At 40.1% G+C, this 20,200-nt stretch overlaps 2 protein-coding genes across 3 annotated transcripts in view; one reads left to right on the plus strand and one right to left on the minus strand.

Moving 5' to 3' along the window:
* Nucleotides 1-9,732: 9,732 nt before the first annotated feature.
* Nucleotides 9,733-16,404, plus strand: ckm.S (creatine kinase, M-type S homeolog). Its single transcript, XM_018233164.2, has 8 exons — nucleotides 9,733-9,820; nucleotides 12,908-13,120; nucleotides 13,595-13,749; nucleotides 14,085-14,217; nucleotides 14,383-14,554; nucleotides 15,047-15,170; nucleotides 15,417-15,606; nucleotides 15,878-16,404. Exons 2-8 carry the CDS (start codon nucleotides 12,928-12,930, stop codon nucleotides 16,054-16,056), a joined length of 1,146 nt encoding a protein of 381 aa, XP_018088653.1. The 5' UTR covers nucleotides 9,733-9,820; nucleotides 12,908-12,927; the 3' UTR covers nucleotides 16,057-16,404.
* Nucleotides 16,405-19,221: 2,817 nt separating this feature from the next.
* Nucleotides 19,222-20,200, minus strand: part of mark4.S (MAP/microtubule affinity-regulating kinase 4 S homeolog) — a 32,584-nt gene continuing 31,605 nt past the window's right edge. The window contains exon 17 of one of the 2 annotated variants that reach the window (XM_018233165.2): nucleotides 19,222-20,136. In XM_018233165.2, coding sequence (XP_018088654.1) covers nucleotides 19,935-20,136 — 202 coding nt within the window. In that variant the 3' untranslated portion in view covers nucleotides 19,222-19,934. The remainder of the gene's footprint in view (nucleotides 20,137-20,200) is intronic. The other variant, XM_018233166.2, reaches the window with a different exon arrangement.

Consider the following 20,200-nt stretch of genomic DNA (forward strand, 5'->3'; position numbering starts at 1 on the left):
TCCTGTATCTCATTCAAACCACTGCCTGTTTGCTAGGTTAGACCATAGCATCCTGATAGCAGATGAAGAAATGCTGGGGATCTGCTGAACAGAAACTTTATTAAGTGAAAAACCAAAAAAATGAAGACCAATTGCAAATTGTCACAGAATCTTTACATCATACCAAAAGTTACTGTAGTTTTAAGGTGTACTCCCCCTTTAAATGCCAGGTAATCTTAATCTTAAGTGCTGGTCAGGCTCAATTTACAAACTGGCTGCCCCTAGGCCAGCCGGTTCTGTCCCCCTCCGTCCCTTCCCTTCCGGTTTCTCCCCCTCTGCTTTTCCCTTACCTTCCCAATGATGCCAGTTGCATAATTTAAATCATAAAGCTGACTAATCTTACCCTAGACTGTTAGCTCTCATAGACAGCTCCCCTGAGCTCATGCCTTGGTTTATCTGTTACATTGTTTGGAATTTCCTTACTGTAAAGTACTGGTGCATTATAAAGAAACTATAATGATAAAAATGGACCAGGGTGTCATACTATTGTTTGCACTAATAAACTTAAAGTTTGTTATTCTAAGGCATTAGTGACCTTCAGAGAAGAGGACTTATGAAAAAGGTGTCAGTCTTTACAGATGATGCCTTGGTGTACAGTGTTATAACCAGGAGTTGAAGAATCAACATTTGGAACAATAAATATAACAATAAATATAAAGACTATTACAAATATTGGGTTTGCACATTGCTGGCAAGTGTATCCGCTGCTTGTTGTTTTTTCTGCCCTGATTTTACAATTTTGTTTACAATGATATTGCTGTATATATCTTTGACAGAAAACTATAGATTTTTGTGTTATGTATTGACTCCTTGCCGCCCTAGGCCTGCGCTTTGGTGGCCTCTCCCCATATCCGGGCCTATAAATTACCCCTATGTTTTTAATTTCCTACCTTTCCTCCTTTTAACTAGTTGCTGGGCAAAAGCCCATGTATCTAGTTATCCAATTATTGGCCAAGAGGTTTAATGACCACTTCCTACCACACTTCAATATAGTGTTTGTAAAGGAGTGGATCTTCCTCTTTGGTTGCTGATGGACTGGTTGTTCCCATTGAGCCTGGGTACACCAAGGCCCAGTAAAGCCATTGCCCTAGAGGGACCAGTACAGGGAACCCCGTGAACGAGGTTAGCTAGAAACAGGTTACATCTGACATTCATGTCAGGGAACAGAAAGCAAGAGCAGCTTTGTGCTCCATCAAGGATCTGTAGAAGGGAGTAGCTTCCCAAGGCTCCTAGATTGCCTTTAGTGAAGGGACTACAGTTGGATAGGGCATCAGGCTTAGAGTCCTTCTCCTGACCATTCCACTGGGTGGGATCCGGACCATTTAAAGGTATATCTGCCTGGTGATAGTCTTTACTGCTTGACTACAAAGCCTATGGGAGTCACAATCCTCAGCTGTGTCATTCAACCTGTCTCAGCCTGCTAAACTATTGCATATACCTCATCAGTTACACTACACCATTCCTGAAATCTTTCACTTAGTGAAGGCCCTAGCCAGAAGTGTTTGAGTCACATGTAACCCATGCTCTTATGACTAGCTGGACATTAACCCCTTTTTGGTCTGCCTAGCCAAATTAGCATTGCATGTATACAGTATATACTGTATATATATATATATATACATATATATATATATATATATATATATATATATATATATATATATATATATATATATATAGATAAACTTTCTTATGGGCAGCACTCTGCTTGTGTAGCTTGCTTTGGATGCACGGTAAACTGTTCAGATACTTCCCAAAAAAGAACAGCAAAACCAAGATATCTTGTGAATCAAAGTTGAAAGTGTATTCAAACTTGCATGAACAGCCAACGTGATGTTTTGGTTAGAGAAAGGTCACAGTGTGAACCGAATTAAATACACTTTCAACTTTGATTCACAAGATATCTCGGTGTTGCTCGTCTTTTTTGTGAACTATATATATATATATATATATATATATATATATATATATATATATATATATATATATATATATATATATATATAAACTATATGGTGGAGTGTGCAAACCAAAAATTAAAAAAATATTGTGGTTACTCTTTGGGGAGTATTTTTGCATTATTTGCACCTCATATAGCATTTTCCTTATATTCCAATTATTTGAGTGCTCTAACTTGGTCTGCATTCTAAATTCTAATAAATATAAAGTAACCACAACCTATAATAGTGTCGTTCTGTTTCCTTGATGCAGTTTTTCCTCTTCAGTCTCAAATTATATGCACAACATAGATCTACAAAGAAAGTGAAAATACTGGCAAACTGTAGCATCACTTTATATAACTGATTTGCCACAACTCCTAAGTTTAGCTTCTCAGCTGCTGAACTAAGCAAAATTGTTACTGATACTTCTAACAAAATCCAACATGGCGAGCTCCTGTTTAGTTCTGCTTTAAGGCCCCCAAGCCATGTGAGAGGTGAGCTGATGTGTCATCAGCCAGGACGAGAACATAAAAAATATAAGAATTGAGCATGTTCAACTGTTTGGCACATGAGTCCTGAAGAGTTCATAGTAGCACTCCCTTGACTTCACGGAAGTTGAACAGTGGTGCTGGATCTCAGACGTATGGCAGCTCAGTGTCCTATCAAAACTGCAGAAAAAGAGATTACGCAACACTTGCAATTGGGCAGGGGTGCATTTATTGTGCCAGTGTGTAACCACATGCATAACTGCAAGTATTGTTGTATGGTCTATTTTTCTGCAATGAAACACCCATGAGCACATAGGCATAGGCCAAGTTTTTAAGACTTAATCCAGATATAGGCAAGGCTAGTCCAGTGTTTATGTCAGTTATCAGATAGCAACCTATGGATAAACATTCATGTTTTGGGTATAGTCAAGTAAAGGTATTTTAAAGGCATATAAATAGGCACAATTTTTTCAAATGGTTACGTAAATAGTTACTTTTTTCCTTTTCTTTCACTCAGCTCAGCTCACTGCTACTCACTGAGGGTTTGTCATACTTTCTATAATTCACTCTTTTGACACCATTTCATTTCCTGCTACCCCTATTGCTACATCTCTGTTGCTGGTAAATTCCAAGAGGATCATACCAGTTGCTTTAGAACTAATAAACACTCAGAATAACCCCAACTTAGAATACATTTGATTAAGTCAAGTATAAAGCTTTTACTTGTGTGCCTGGCCTTCCTATTGAGCACGCAGACTTGCCCAACTACTTAGTCATATGGATATCCTTGAGACTTGTGAGATATACTGTATGTGGGATTGAAATAACCTCCTCCTTTTAATAATAGATTGATATAGGAATCACATGAATTGTTGGTCATCTTCAAATACCGGGATAAGCAAGCTGCAATAAAATCTTCAATGCAAATGAAAATATCTCTCTTATTACAATCTCCTCTGTGGGTACGGAAAAGTGGTAAATGAATCTTAAGAAGAAACCCACCTGGGTATGTTCCCAAATTAAAAATATATTCAGGCCTTTTTTATGCAATATAAAAACACATGCCACTGCAAAGTAGCATGGGCAGTGAGAGAGAGTGTTAAGGGTTCAGTGAATAAGAGCACGGTTATGGGAGGTGTGGAGGGAACATTAGAGTGGGAGTGCAGGGTGCAGGTGGCAGTAAGCCCAGTCTTCATGACAGAATAAAATATACACTGACAAATGCTGTGCATGTCAGCATTTCTGCGTGACATTTATTATCCCTGCACTATGAGTAGCCCTGAACTGGCCAGTGTGATTTTCTGGTCTCAGATACAAGGAGCAAACTTGCCCATCTCCTAAGTCAGGGTCACTGTCCTCCTGTCAGGGTCACATTGCAAAGAAAAGGGCAATCATTTATTGTCTAGCTCTGGTCCTGTCACATGGTGGTGAAATCTATACCTTTGCTAAGTCCGCTGTTACTGAGTTGGTGTGTCACCTTACAGACTTTTTCCCAATTCTCACACTGAATTTACAAAGACAGTGGTCTCTTCTCTCAGAATACTTTGCTACTCTTCAAAAATAGGGAAATAAACTCAAAAATATTTTTTACATTATCTTTTATCCTGCATCATGTGCCATTAACTGGTAGTTGAAATGAAAATGTTCCTTGTGCAGCCAAGTTATATAGAACTGCTTAAAGCGCATTGTTCTGAACTGTGTAGCTGACAAACTTAGGTAAGGAATTATTGAAAAGACTCTGACAAAAGGGCAAGTAGAATGAGAAGTATGGTATTTTTTATCTGCTGCCCTGGATACTATCAGAAAATCTACAGCCTTGGGATGAGCTAAGTAGGAACCCAAACAAATGTTGAACCTAAAAGGGATCTGTATACAGGGACGTAACTACAGAGGCAGCTGAAACTTCGGTTGCAGAGGGACCCAGGAAGTATAGGAGCCCCATGAGGCCCTAAATAATTAGCAATTTGTACATATATTGGTAAAACAAAGGACAACCTCTGGTTATGTTGAGGGCCCTAAAATTAATTAGCTGTGGGGCCCAGTAACATCTAGTTACGGCACTGACTGTATATATAGGAGAAAATTGCCACGGCAGGCAGCATAATAAAACGCATGAGTTCTGTTCTCCTTACTTATGTTCTCCTTCTTAGAAGAAAAAGCCCACTCCCCATGCAATAAATCCTCTTCCCCTCTATCTACGCTCATCTTTGCTGGAAGCTGGAAATACAAAGACATACATTAGGGTGTGTATGCTGCTGTGGGGATGACCAGAAAAGGAAAATTACGGTAACTATGAAGCAATTTTCTCCTTACTGGGCCCCACAGCTAATTTGACCTTAATATTTTCCTGAGTACCTTGATCAGGGGAAATAGAAGAAAAACATAGGCCCAAAGACCCTCCCAGCTCTGGGAGAATGCATCCACTGCTGTTTCAATGACTTGATCTTGTAATTCTTTTCTGAGGCCATGAGGTCCACCCTGGGAAGACCCTAACTGGAAGTTATCTAATGGTAGATCCGTGGGTTCAACTACCAATCCCCTATCTCCAGCGGATTCCTGCTCAACATATCCACTTGTTGATTCTGGATCCCTGGCACATGAACTGCTCTTATGTCCAACAGGTGATTTTGTGCCCATTCCATGATCGGTAGAGTCTTTTTCAATAACCTGACACTGCCAGTTTCCCCCTGCTTCCTTATTTAAGCCATGTCTGAGGCATGTCTGAGGCATTGTCTGATCTTATCTTTATTGCCCCTCCCTACAGGATTGGCTCCAATGTCTTCAGGGCCTCCTTGATTGCCCTTAACTTCAGGATATTTGAAGGTAAGTAAGACCTATCGATCTTCCAAGACCCTTGCACTGCCCACTCTTCCACATGGGACCCCAGCCTAATCCATATGCATCTGTGTACATCTCTACCAATCTTTGCTGTTGTCCCATGTCGCAAGGAACCAATTCTGGATGGGCCTCATATTCCATCTTCCCACTTCACCAATTCTATGGTTGAGATCAGTAGGCCTAGAAAACTCATGAACTCTTTTTTCTGGAAGGAACTAGTGACTATCTAACCACTTGGCTTTTGTGACTACATGTTAAATCTTCTCCAATGGAAGAGATATCATTCTGATGTCGGGCCCAGCCAAAATGTTTTAAGACAAACTTCACCCTTGCTACATGCTGCAACAGAATCTTTTCTCCCTCACTACTACGATCTCATCAAGAGATCATTGAGATGATGATAAATCTCGATCTTCTCCTGTCCTAGCTTTGCTATCAGGACTACCAGGACTTTGGCGAATGTTCTGGGTGAAGTTGAAAGACCAAAGGGAAAGCAACAAAACTGACAATGATAGTTCTCCCAGGCAAATCTGAGGAATTGCTGATGTTAATCTGCCACAGGTAAATGCAGGTATGCATCCTTAAAATCTAGGGATGCTAACCACTCTCCCTCATGAACGGCTGCCTTGATAGTTCCCAATGATTCCATCTTGAACCTTTGTGTTTTTAAAAAATTGTTTAACCTTCTTAAATCTAAAGATTGGTTTGAAGCATTCATTATCAGAAAAAGCTGTGAGTAAAAACCCTGACCCTGTACAAAGTAGTTTCCTGTGGGTCTTTTGTGGAACTCTAAGAGATACCCTCTTGACACCACTGAAATTACCCATCTGTTGTTTGTTTCTCTGGCTCACACCTCCCGATATCATAGAAGTCTTACTCCTAAAAAGGGGGTTGGGGCCGGCATCATCTCATTGGGGCTTGGGCTGTGGCTTGGGAGATCTTGCATTCTTACCCTTGGAGACACGAAAAAACCCAGTTTGCCAAGACCGCCAAATTGACCTGTATTCTCTCCCAGGCCTTCAAGCCTTGGCTTCCTCTCTTTTAGAGAACTCTTGAGGACACTTGGTCTGTGGTAACAATGTGCTTTTGCCACCTGAGGACTTAAATATCTATTCATCCAGGGATTTGCCAAACAGGCACCCTCCTTCAAAAGGCAGTCTACAAAATGTACGCAGCCACAGTGCTCTACGAGCAGCTACAGTATAGGTCATACTACATGCCGACAATCTTGAAATATCCATAGCTATTGTAGACAAAACTCCGCTGCTTTCTTGATGTCAGCCCGAGCTTTACAGATATTATCTCCCTGTGCTTCCTCTCTAATTGTTTGTTCCAAATTCTTTACCCACAAGGACATTGCTTTTGCCACTGGTACTACTGCCACTGTCGGCTTACAAGCTGCTCCTGCCATCATATATGGCTTCTTGAAATCAGTTTCCATCCTCCTGTCCACTAGGTGTTTGAGCGCCGACACCTCATCGATTGGCAGAGATGTCTTTTTTGATAATCGAGCCACAGGAGCATCTACCAATGGAACTTATCCCAGATTTCCATGTCCTCAGCTGGAAAAGGATATAGTGCAGCCAGCTTAGTCTCTACTGGAGCTTTCATTTATGTCTTCCATTCTTGTCTCATTTGATCCCTGATCTCTGGATGAACAGGAAACATTGATTTCTTGTTTTTGGCAAAAAAGTAATTTCAAAGAAGTCTCCTGTTGCTGATCCCCCAGACTTAAGGTCTGCCTTATAGCCTTTATAAGTGAAGGAACCAGTTTTGTGTCAAATGTTTCCAACTCATTCTTATCTTCCTCTGCTGAGGAAAAACATTCTCCTTCCTGTTCTGAAGATGAATCTTGCAACATATTGTAGATGTAGAAGGTTTCGGATCCAAACCCCTACCATGTTGTTTCATAGTCTCACCCACTGTTTCTTGAATCCACTTCATAATAGCAGCCTGGTCAACAACTGCAGCAGGGGCGGTCGACTGCACCTTCTCCTTAGCATAACGTCCTTCCCTTAAAGGTATAATCATCTAGGCAGTCATGGCACAGTTTCTTGCCCTTTAAAGGTGGCCCTGGAAGATCCTTCCTTCCCATGCCATTTATCTCTCTTACTAGGAGGATTCTCGTCTGGGGTAGAATCACTGTAATAGCAGGAGGACAATTAATAGCAGATCTTTTCACCAAAAAAATCAGCAAAAAAGAAAACCCTGAGTCAACCACTCAACCTGAAGGCTTAGTAGTGGCACGCTTGAGGGCAGCCGGTCCAATCCCCGCAGGTAGGCAGCTACTGAGAGCGGTGAGCCCCGCAACCGGCAACTTTTTTAAACTCCTGGACCATAGGGCTAAGCGCTGAAGGTGCCTGACAGGTGCATACTCCATCCCAGGCCGCATACACACAGCTTACACTGATAACAGGTGGAGAAAGCTGCAAGAAAAACTGCATATATATATATATAAAAGTAAAGCTTTCCATGCACTTTTGTATTCACATGTAGCAAACACAGCTTTCAATATACAATTGTTTTAGCACCATTTAAATATACTCTCGGCACATCTGAGTCATGCTTCAAAGTAGGCCTCGGTTTTACCAAAACTAGTTTCCACTTCTAACGCCTACATAACCAAACTATTTATATAAATTATACACATAGCTATTTACACAGATTATCGGCCAGCAAAGTTAATTAACATTAACAAAAAGAAAATTTAAATTCACCCTATCACAGATGCCTATCATCCCCATACAAAGACCTCATTTATTTTTAAGTCAAGGGAAGCACAATGAAGCCCCTCTGAGGTGTCAATACCCAAAACCCTGTGCCTTTCTTGTAAACATTGTAAAGCTGTTGATGGTGTTCTATAGCACATGCAAGCATAAGGCTCAAGTTGCAGTGGAACTGATACACTACACACCATAGGCTCAAAAGGGTTCAAAACAACTTACACACATACACAATGTTGCTTCGTCATATAATCGGCAGGCTGGAGATGACTAGTCACACTTATCCAGGGCTGTCACATTCCTTAGTCAGCTGCTAGCATTTCTGGGATGCTCTGTGAAGTTTGTATGATGAGAGTGAGGCATGCTGGATTTTGTAGTTTCTTTATTAACATGTATTTATAAAACACTATATACTTCAGTGTTATATAACAGAAAAGTGGTTACTAATGGGTTAAAATTAGTGATGGGTGAATATGAATATTTTTCGCAGTTTCGTGAATTTTTGGTAAAGCGAAAACCCATTGAAGTCAATGGGCGTCAAATAATTTTCACGTGAGCGAAAATTTTTATATGTGCAAAATTTTTTTTGTCCTGGCGGATTTTTCACCACAAATTCGTGCCTGGCGAATTTATTCACCCATCACTAGTTAAAATCTTTCTGCATGGGTTCAAACTATTCCACAATGTGTCACTGTGCTGACCCCCATAGGAAAAATTAATAACAATATGGAGCCAAAGCAATGCTTTGACAATGGGCATGAGTCCCAAACAGTGTTGTGTGCTTTCATTTGAATAAAGGCTTGTAGTTTAGTAGCTCTGCTTTTTCATAATTTTTTTGAGACAAGAGGTAAGCAAGCTATATGAAAACAATGATTGGTTGATGTAAGTTTAGACCTTTGTGCTGTGTGCTGTTTATTACATTACTGCATTGACTCCTGCATGAGCTACTCTACCTGAATTATCTGCTATTGACTGCCTTTGCAGCAGCATGGACTACTGGGTGTCCCCAAAGGTGTTTGCAGATAGTCAGGCAGTGAGATTGCATGAACACCAGCGGAAGCACCTGCCATGTAAACAGGGGACAGAGATGTGGCGGCACTAAATGCTTTGTTAGTGGGATTGAATGGGCAACATTACTTTGATCTGTTAGGTGTCTTCTAAGTACAATGCAGGCTCAGATGGGAGTAATGTATTTGCCAAATTACCTGACCAATTCTTGGCATGTATGGTCACCTTAGCACTCATCCATAAACAAAAGTGCACATTTACATCAGGGCAGTAACTCAGACACCGGTAAGCAATATTCTGGTATCAGCCAGTGCAGAATGACAACTCAGTTCTCAGTGTGACTCTGATCAGAATGGCTAATCTCCCAGATCCAGTCTGTCTAACTCTCTCTCAGCAGTCAGGCATCCATATTTCCCATAATATATCACTGCATCTCCCTGACTGAGACAGGTACATGGAATCCCTAGTTCCCCTCTCTCGGTTTTACCATGTCACTCTTTGTATGATAGGCTCCTAAATTTCCTCAGTTTGTACTACTACTGAACTGTCCCACCCAGTCTCTAATTATAACCCAGAGTGAGAAAACTGAGCTCTTGTGCTCCAGATAAAGGCATCAAGTCAGATATAAGAAGAGCCAATGAGAAGGTGTTGATGTCTTGACATCAGAGTGACACACTTCACACCTTCAACGAGCTGGCCAATTGGAAGTTACTTAGGGTTATATAAGGTAGAAATTGGAAGAGCAAAACGGGTCACCCTGAAGTTTGCTCCGTCTCTACAGCAGGTAATGCATTTAATCCTTCTACTGTCAGGGGAAGCCTTGCTGTCTAACTTTGCCAACAAAGACCTGCAAAACTTTTTTTTTTTTAAAGAGGCATCTTCTTAATGTTTTTTTCTGATGCCAGAGCTACTTTTAGGGTTTGGTAGAGAGGCCCCCAAATTGTTGCAAAAGCAATACTGGCTGTTGAAGTTTAAGACCAACTGGAAGGTAGTCGATTGGCCATTTCTAATTTCCCCAAATATTGGGGCTCCCATCCATTCTACAATGCATGTAGAATTTTCATCCTCCTCTCTTAAAAACACCTGCATAGTATGTAAACCTTCCCTTTGCTAAATATATATATATATACAAAGCATCAGTTTATAAACGTCTCCTAGATGCAGGCCGCTCTAAATATCTTCCTCTAGCTAGAAAATCCTGTGAGGACACCAAAATGTAGGTTGCTGCAGAACTCTAGGTAGACCAATCGCCTAAAAAAGCATATAAAATAACTCTAGCAGCCTATATAATTGTGTCCCTGCATTGACAACGTTTTCCTATAAGTAATACCTGACCTCCAGCAGCATGTTCCTTTTTCAGAATAAGACGATTGAACATTTTGCATTTATTTGATGATAAATATGTGGAGATCAGGTTTAACTAACTCTTGACTTTTTCGTAGGAACCACCAGAAGTGCCTGAGCGTAGCAATGCTATATCTACCTTTTACTGACCCTTCACATGTGATAACCTGTGCAGTAGTGAGGGTTTCCTAAGTGCATGGAGCAAGGATAGGACTGAGAACCTTTATTTAAAATAGCCCCAATAGTATATACCTTGAGAGGATTCAACTCTCTAAAGCATTTAACCTTTTGGTTGGAAGACGTTCAAAAACTTTAACCCTTTTTGTCTGATAGACTTTATGAACTTTTTACCATTATTAGGTAGATGTTGAGAGCTATTATTTAATTTTGGCGTGTTTGAATTTTGCCTGCACGGAGTCCACTAAAAGCAATGCTCTTCCTAAGCTGGGTATTTGTTCATACATGCATAAAATGACACTAGCATACACAACAAATATGGCGCACATAGAAAATGTTGTAGGACAAGTGCGCACATAATCTTGGCAAAGTGCCAGATGAGTATAAGTAAATTAAAATTCCTAGTTCCCCCTCTCTCTGTTTCACCATACCATGTCTGTACTACAACATACTACTGTGCACATGAATTATGAAACTAGTGCACTGAACTAATGTAAAAACAAAAAATGTACATATATAATTCAGTTCTTAGTTAGGACTCGTCTAGAGCATTGTGTATATATTTTTTTAAAAATTGAGGACAGCAGAAACTTATTGTTCTTAAAGCCCATACAAAATTGGACTATTATTTGTTTAGAGCACTTACACAAAGTCATTCACAGTTTATTTTTTTGTATAGTCCACTACACATAAAGTAGGTGACACCAAGCTTCTGTATGGAGATTGCACTGTTAAATATGCCTAAATAGACTTGACCTTCTACCTTTCTATTAGCAAATTCCTTGCAGAAATTACCTGCTAGAATGGCCTGCAAAGCTCCTACATTTTTCTTTGAGACATGCATTCAAACTTTCTCTGACTAATTTATAGATGACTACACTTAGGACTATTGTGAAAGGGCTACTCTCTTTACCCTTTCTTGGTAAGAATGATGACCTGCAGAATACAGCTTTTCCTGCAACACATATTATTATTGAAATAATGTAATAATAGTTATTTAGTATAGAGATATTCTAATACTGGGGCAGATGATTTATCTGTCATTAAAATTAGGATGCACCGAATTTTGGATTTGGCCGAGATTTAATTTACATATGCAAATTAGGGGTGGGAAGGGGAAAATGTTTTACTTGTTTTGTGACAAAAAGTCACGTGATCTCCCTCCCGCCCCTAATTTGCATATGCAAATTAGGATTCAGATTCAGTTCCGTCGGGCAGAAGGATTCGGACGAATCCAAATCTTACTGAAAAAGGCAGAAGCCTGAACCGAATCCTGGAATCGGTGCGTCCCTAATTATTACTGTTGTTAAGCCCTGCCATGTTTTTTTTTGTGTTCTTCTGTATATTTGCCTTAAGCTTTGGCACAGATGAGTAAGATGTGCTTCACCCTTATCCACATTCAGTGGAATTTTTTATCACCACTTATGGTATTTTGAATGATCTTAAACTGAAAACTGATATGTCACCTCCTCCCTTTCCATTTCTTCCTCCTCCTTTTATTTCCTTATGACCTCCGTTTTCTTCTCTGTCCAATTGCCTCTTTGATTTTTTTTTGTCTTCCACTGTACGCTTTCACTACCCTTTCCCAAATCTTTCTACCTCTCCCCACCTTCTTGCTTTTCTCATGTTTCACAGCACAGCCACCTGTCAGCTTTGGCTATGTGTACAGAAATGGCATGATCTATATTTATCCAAAATGTGCGGTCCCAGCACTGCCAAATTGCCAATTGCTGCTACTGAAGCAGACACATTCAAGAACACTGTCCAATAAAGTGTCATATAGTCTCTTACTGGTCACGTACACACTCAAATCTACACCCACCATATCTCAGACGTTGGCCAGATTGCCAACTCAACATGCTTTGCCACTTGTTTCATAAGATCACACGTCTCATTCCAAGCAGTTATAGAACTGTGGCGATCAGGAGCCAGAGAACATCAAGAATTGCTAGACGCAGAGGTAGATATTGTATTGGAAAGGTTCATAGATAACAAACATTTACAGTTAGATGTAAATAGCCAAGATTGCAGTTCACAACTTTTGACATCTGACTCTTTAATGTCTAGACAACAAAGTGATAGTCTGTGTGACAACCTGATACCATTCGGACTATATCAAGCAAACCTCATAAACGGTAGCCTATAGCTAATTAGTTACTGAATTCGTCCCCATACATTGATCTGCCCATATAAACCATTCCACAGGAATTGGGGTTGCAGCATGGCTTACCCATTTGGGATTTCTCACAGAACCCAAAATACTACTTGATTTGTACCAGCTATTTTGTCTTCTGTATGTCTTTTGTGCAATCATTTCTAATTAAAATTTACATTCTTTCTCAAACTGCAGGTCTAGCCCGATCTTCCAACATGCCTTACGCTAACAACCATAACAAGTGGAAGCTGAATTATTCAGCTGAGGAGGAATTTGCTGACCTCACCAAGCACAACAATCATATGGCCAAGGCCCTGAGTCTTGACATCTACAAGAAGCTCAGGGACAAGCAGACACCAAGTGGCTTCACCTTGGATGATGTCATTCAGACTGGAGTTGACAACCCAGGTAAAGAGGAGGTTACTTCTTGAAGAGAAAATTCCAGGGTTTTGTAATATCACTGGTCTCTTAATTCCTGCTTTTTGTAGAATCTGAACAACATATACAGAAAATAATTATCAAAATGTAACTGATATTTGTTTCTTAGGTGTAATAGATACATTTTTATTTTGTTTTACTTTCTTTTTTCAGCTATGGTTTTCAGTAGAACACTACATTTTCATACTTCATATTTGCTTATGTTAAGAAAAAACAGATGTAGTTCTGGCAAATTCTGTGAGAGAATCGTTTTCATGAGGATTAGACTTGATTAGACTTTGGAAATTTCTTGCACTTTGTATATCAATCCTAAGGTTTAATTCTGTATCACGCCTAGAAGAAGCCAACTATTATTCCTTTTGTAGGGGAGGATTACTACATGCCTTTTTGTAAAAAAATAAAATCAGGAGCCTGCTTTATAAATGTGTTAACTGCCGTTCATAGGTCACCCTTTCATCATGACTGTGGGCTGTGTAGCAGGAGATGAGGAATCCTATGAAGTGTTCAAGGACCTTTTTGACCCCGTTATTCAGGATCGTCACGGTGGTTACAAACCAACTGACAAGCACAAGACAGACCTCAACTTTGCCAACCTTAAGGTAATGCTTAAATTAACATATTGGCCAGAAACTCAAGTAGAAAGGTAACTGGAGTTAAAGAAAGAAATATAAACTATAGCAGTTACTAAAATTAAAATTGATCCATATGAAGGAAAAATACCTTTATTTAGTCTTATTGGTATTCATGTAGAGCTTTACATGTCCCAGGTATTTTAACATTCTTTGTGTCTGCTAACAATAGATCAGTTTGGTATATGGCTTAAGCCTTCACTTTACATTTCAGTCATGTAGGCCTAGAGATTTGCCCACTTGAGTTTCAGATTGCAACCTCCTGTCCTTGTGCCAGCTGATTCCTCTATGTATTTGGCTTTCAGGGAGGTGATGACCTTGACCCAAACTATGTCATGAGCAGCCGTGTAAGGACTGGGCGTAGCATTAAGGGATACACCCTGCCCCCCCACTGCAGCCGTGGGGAGCGTCGTGCCATTGAAAAACTCTCAATCAAAGGTAAGTAACATCACGTGTGGCAATGTTTTTGTTCTGTGGTGTAATTAAATTTTCTAATGGGTTCAATATCTTAGGCACCTGCAGCTATATTTAATAATTATAGTTACATAATACAGACTGATGGATATTAATTCCCTTTTCCATCCATGTATGCACTGTTTTCAGCTCTCAGCAGCCTTACTGGGGAATTCAAAGGGAAATACTACCCTCTCAAGGATATGTCAGATGCAGAGCAGCAGCATCTGATTGATGACCACTTCCTGTTTGACAAACCAGTATCCCCTCTGCTTCTGGCCTCTGGCATGGGCCGTGATTGGCCTGATGCCCGTGGCATCTGGTGAGTTATGTTTCCTACAAGCTTCAACATAACAGAAAGTAGAAATTCCACCCAGTCACAGTAACCAGTAGGTGGACAACTATTAACTTCCATATCAGTGTTGCTCCAGCAAAATGTTCCTGGACTAGAGCCCCCAGCATATTAGTATATGTCAAAGGATAATGGGAGCTGTAATTCAGCTACCTTAGAGGTGAATTCTTAAAGCGATATTACTCAAAACATCATCTAGGACACATCATCCTCAAATGGGAATCATATGACCCTTTTTACACCAGATTTCCTGCTTAGTTTCACAGGACCATTGCTGTAGGCACAGAACATTTTTTTACCACTCTGAACACCAAAAAACCCTATAGACAATCCGCTCATAGATATATCTTAGTGCTGAATGACATATATGTATATATAATCAGAGAACCAGCACACGGGGAAAAGTAGAGAACTGTGAAGTTTTTCTCTCAACTCATTTTTCATCTGTGCCACCATCTTCAGGCACAATGACAACAAGACCTTCCTGGTGTGGGTAAATGAAGAAGACCATCTGAGAGTCATTTCCATGCAGAAAGGAGGAAACATGAAAGAAGTCTTCAGGCGCTTCTGTGAGGGACTTATAAAGGTATGGTAATGACCATAATGTCCCATCACTCTTAGATTCTAGTCCTGTATTTGGGGGTAAGAGGTTGCTCCAGTTCTAGTAACTAGAAACTAATCATGCAGTGTTATCCACTGTATTATAGTTCTGCAGTAAACATCAAAATGGTTGCTAAGGTTACTGGACCTGAATCAAACTTTGCCCCTACACCTGTTTTGTCTTTTTGCGTAAAATCACAGCAGCCTATAATTATTCATTTATTTACCATAGATTGAAGAGATCTTTAAACAAGCAGGACATCCATTCATGTGGAACGAACATCTGGGTTACGTCCTTACCTGCCCATCAAACTTGGGCACAGGCCTGAGAGGAGGTGTGCATTGCAAGCTCCCCAACCTTAGCAAACACCCCAAATTTGATGAAATTCTGACCAGGCTTCGTCTGCAGAAGAGAGGCACAGGTAAGGATTTTGTGAAGAACTCAAATAGTACAACTGTCTTGTATACTGACAATATGATGTTTAACCAATCATTGGAACAGGAATGGAAATTTGAAGCAGATCGTTTTTTTGACTAGGAAGGACTACAAAATATTTCACCAATCATAAGTCACACATACCAATTATTGTCCTTCACTAGGAGAGAGCCTACCTAATGTGACTGCAGGTTAAATTGAAAATATTTGATTTTACCAACTAGAATTTTATTTTTTCTTTGTCCCCTCTCCCACAGGTGGTGTTGACACTGCTGCAGTAGGGGGTGTCTTTGACATCTCCAATGCTGATAGACTGGGCTTCTCTGAAGTGGATCAAGTACAGATGGTAGTAGATGGTGTGAAACTCATGATTGAGATGGAGAAGAAGCTTGAGAAGGGACAGACCATTGATGATATGATACCAGCACAGAAGTAGATGTCAGGGCTAGAGACAGAGCCTAAACCCTTACCCTTTTTAACCATCAAAGGGAGAGGAGACCCCATTAAGATCACTAGAGGTCGGAAAATGGCCATCTATAGGGGCGATACATTAGTAATGGAGGTGGGTGGGATAATTCCAGAAATGTCACATTGTTAGGAGGATCCACCACAAGAAAAGACACAGCTTTAAAATCAAAAGAGAAAATGAATCTGATTCTCTGATAAAGATTATATTATTGCAGACAGAGTTGTTTTTTTATAACACATTTATCCTCCTTCCACCATCAGTTTGTGAACCCCCCATGATTGCCTGAAGCCAATAAAACCAAAGTATCACCTCTAATGATGTCATTTTCAATGTTTCCATTTCTTTTGACCTTTTCTTCAATCGGCTCATACATATTTTCTTCATTTGCATGCACTCTTTTGGTTTCTCAACTTGCTCGATCATTAGCCTCCGGCAACAGTCAGCCCATCAATTACATTTCTCCTATCCATTATGCCTCTTATGAATGTGCTTTCTAATTGCTTATAAAATATTTAGATTTCAGTTTAACCCACCCTTCTCATATTTTCATTACCACATACCCCACTGTCCCACTAAACATTTTCGCAATGACTGCTTTCCGATCTTCCCCTTCAAAAAGACAGAATATTTAAACGAACGAAAAAAGGGATATTTAGCACTGGAACTGAAAATACTCTTTGGCTAACCTTAGAGTAAAAGACTGATAAAGGTAGAATGAGGCTGTTAAAGGAAGTAGTTGCATCTTTTCAAACCACAAATATTTACTTTGCAATTCTTCTTCTTATATGCTCTCCAAGTGCCCTTTCCAAATGCTTTACAACCTTTGCATGCCACCACCCTTGATACAGCACTTGTGTAACACATACAACAGCATTTATAGGTTTATTTGGGCGAGTATAATAAATATATTTAAGGTATAAATTGGGAGAGGGTGTTCCACTGCTGAGCTTAAGTGTACCGTATGTTAGCAAGGGCACTTTGGGGCAAATTTACTAAAATGCGAAGTGGCTAACGCTGGCGAAAATTCGCCAGTGCAGTGGATAGCCTAACGCAACTTTGCACCCTGATGCTGGCGAAGTTGCACTCTGGCGAAGGGGGCTTAACTATGCAAATTTACTAAGATTTTTTTTTTTGTGAACGTTAGCCCTTTTGTCAGAGTTTACCTCCCCAGGTCAGAGCAGGCGAAGTTCAATAGATTAGATAGGAGTTTATAAAAAAAACTTGAAAAATGTTCTAAGTCCCAAAAATGTTGAATTTTTTCTAAGTCCCAAAAAAAAAACGCTAGCGTCTTTTGGGTGTTAGGCTGAAAAAGAGTGACATTTTTTTTAGGGTGCCCACCTTCCCCCCCAAAATGTGTAGGGCATTAGAACACCTATTTAAACTTTTATTAAGTTTCCCTGTGTTTTGTGTGCTTGAAAACAGTCACTGTATGTGTGAAGATAAGCATAAGGTGCTATGTACAGAACAGTTATTTGTATGGACAGTGTGTATAGTAGTGATTTCCATCAGATGTGTGAACAGTAGTGATTAATATACACTACTGCAGTGTACATAAAGCTTTCATAATCAAAGACAGCTTTTTAATAACTTACAACTACATCATGGATTTTACAGTTGAGTTCTACTCTTATGTCTACCAGGGAGCTGTTATCTTGTGTTAGGGAGCTGCTACATGGTTACCTTCCCATTGTTCTGTTGTTAGGCTGCTGGGGGGGAGAGGGGTGATATCACTCCAACATGCAGTAAAGAGTGACTGAAGTTTATCGGAGCACAAGTCACATGACTGGGAGCAGCTGGGAAACTGACAATGTGACTAGCCCCAAGTCAGCCCCAAGTCAGATTTCAAAATTAAATATAAAAAAATCTGTTTGCTCTTTTGCAAAAATGGATTTCAGTGCAGAATTCTGCTGGAGCAGCACTATCAACTTATGCATTTTCCCCATGACAGTATCCCTTTAAGATTAGGAACAGGTTTGTATCTGTACTTGCAATTAACTGATAATAAGAAAGTTAAAATAGAAAAGTGTATCTGAATGGTTTAACAGTACAGTTAATGTAGTGTTTTCAGGAACACTCACTAGCCGCAATTTATTCAAATGGCACACAGGGCTTTGTGACTGCTGACTTTCCAGCGGGGGAAAAATATACCAGTCATCTTTTGTAATGTTAATTGTTTAAAAGCACCTAGTCTGGCACACACTTGGGAGGTTATTTATTAAAGTCAGAATGCGGAAAACTTAGTTTTATAAAATTAAAATTTTTAGTGGAAAAATAAACCTCGAATTTATTATACCCGAGGACGGAAAAAGTCAGAATCTGAAAATCCGGCATCTCCGACCTGCCGAGGTTGTATATAAGTCAATGGGAGAGGTCCCTATCCTATTCAGAAGTTTCTGTTGTCTGCCCTGGAATTAGCCTGAAAATCTGACTATTTCAGTCTTTTCAGGGAAAATTTGGAAAAACTCTGGCTTTTTCCTGAAAAGACAGAATTTTTTTTTCATATTTTTGCCTGAAAAGTCTGAACTAGTCAGATTTTCTGGCTAATTCCAGGGCAGACCAAATCAAGCGACCCGGGAAAAAACTAGAAAATTAGTAAAATTCGGATTTTCGCTCTATTTTAATGAATTTGCCCCTGATCCAATCAAATCTTGCTTTTTTTAACGATAAATGAGGCCCACCCTTGTTGATAGACCTCTACAAACAAATGCTCAAGATTGCCCACTATTAAGATTACTTTTTGGTTTTTAAATAATGATAGACTCAGTATAAAGTTGATACTGTCCCATAATGATCTTTACAATATGTATGGTATTCTGACTGGTATATCAGCATAGGTGAATGTGCATAGAGCAGGAATAAATTAGATGGGACACCCTCCCTCACTCAGTAAAAAGAACAGTAGTCTCCTTCACCCACACATTTACACAGTCCCACCCACACAATCAGCAACCAATGGGTGAGAATGGGCAGCACAATGAAAGGGCCTTGAGAACAAAGGCCTCACTAACTTATCATTAATAATTAAACAGGTTGGTGGATAAAATGTTTAAGGCTGGAAATAAGAGGGTAGTACCCTTGTTTGGAGCCTGTGACATAGGAAACAGGTGATAATTCACAAAGCAGAAAAGATAATTGAAAGGGTAACTTTTCATTAAGAATAAATCAGGGAAGTAAGTTTGCAGGAGCACATGTGGATAAGGGAAAGCTTCATTCAGAGGGGAATATACTTATAGGGAAAATCCCAAGACAAACGCATTATGGCAGAAAAACAGTTTTAAAATTGGGATCTTAAATTAGAGGGTTTAATCTGGGGAAGCATGACTTGGGGTACTTAATAAAGGACGAGGCTTGTAAAGAGGGAAAATTGCCTATATGTGGGGAGATTCATTAAAAGGGAAGTGATTACTTTTAGGGGAACAGTTTGCTAATAATCACATAACACTGATCCAGCATGTTCCCCTGGCACAGCGGAAAGGGCCAAATCTAAAAGAAACAATGTGTCCAACATGAGCCCTGCCCTTATGGTTTCACAGATACTCCTGTTATAGTTGCTACTGTCCCAAGATGCACATGGGGGCGGGGCATGGCACATCCAAGAGGGGTATGTCTTCTAGGCTAAAGTGGACCTGCTACTCACAGCAATGCCACAGCATCTCCCTAGTGGGTAGCAGGTGTGGCAATCCAGAGAAAAGGGTTAGGTGTCCATCTTAAAGGCACAGCATCCCAATGGCAAAGAGTGCATGTGGCTGTCCAAAACTGCATGATTATTCCTAGTAGGGATACAGTCTCCGTATTCTGAGTCACAGCATCTCAGTATATTTCCACACAGAACACGCCTCCCCTTCTTAAAGTCCCACCGTCCAAACAGTGATTAGTGGGCGTAGCTTGCCTGGTAGGGGGCTTGGCCTTCCTACTGAGGAAAGGCTGGTGGGAGCAATGGAGGTTTCTGTTGACTGCAAGGGTGGGCGCTGAGCTGACCTTCTCACATCCCTGGGAGGTCTGAGCAGGCTGGAGTTGGCCGACGCTTTATTCCAAGGTATATAGCTACTGTAGAATGGAAAAAAAATAAAGTTATACTAACAATCTGCCAAGATTACAGCTTGTAGTTTTA

This window comes from Xenopus laevis, chromosome 8S (assembly GCF_017654675.1).
Source record: "Xenopus laevis strain J_2021 chromosome 8S, Xenopus_laevis_v10.1, whole genome shotgun sequence".
Taxonomy (NCBI): domain Eukaryota; kingdom Metazoa; phylum Chordata; class Amphibia; order Anura; family Pipidae; genus Xenopus; species Xenopus laevis.

Coding starts and splice junctions, on each gene's coding strand:
- ckm.S (XM_018233164.2), top strand. CDS start 12,928: ATGCCTTACGCTAACAACCATAACAAGTGGAAGCTGAATTATTCAGCT. Junction 13,121..13,594: donor GACTGGAGTTGACAACCCAG/GTAAAGAGGAGG, acceptor TGCCGTTCATAG/GTCACCCTTTCATCATGACT. Junction 14,555..15,046: donor CCTGATGCCCGTGGCATCTG/GTGAGTTATGTT, acceptor CACCATCTTCAG/GCACAATGACAACAAGACCT.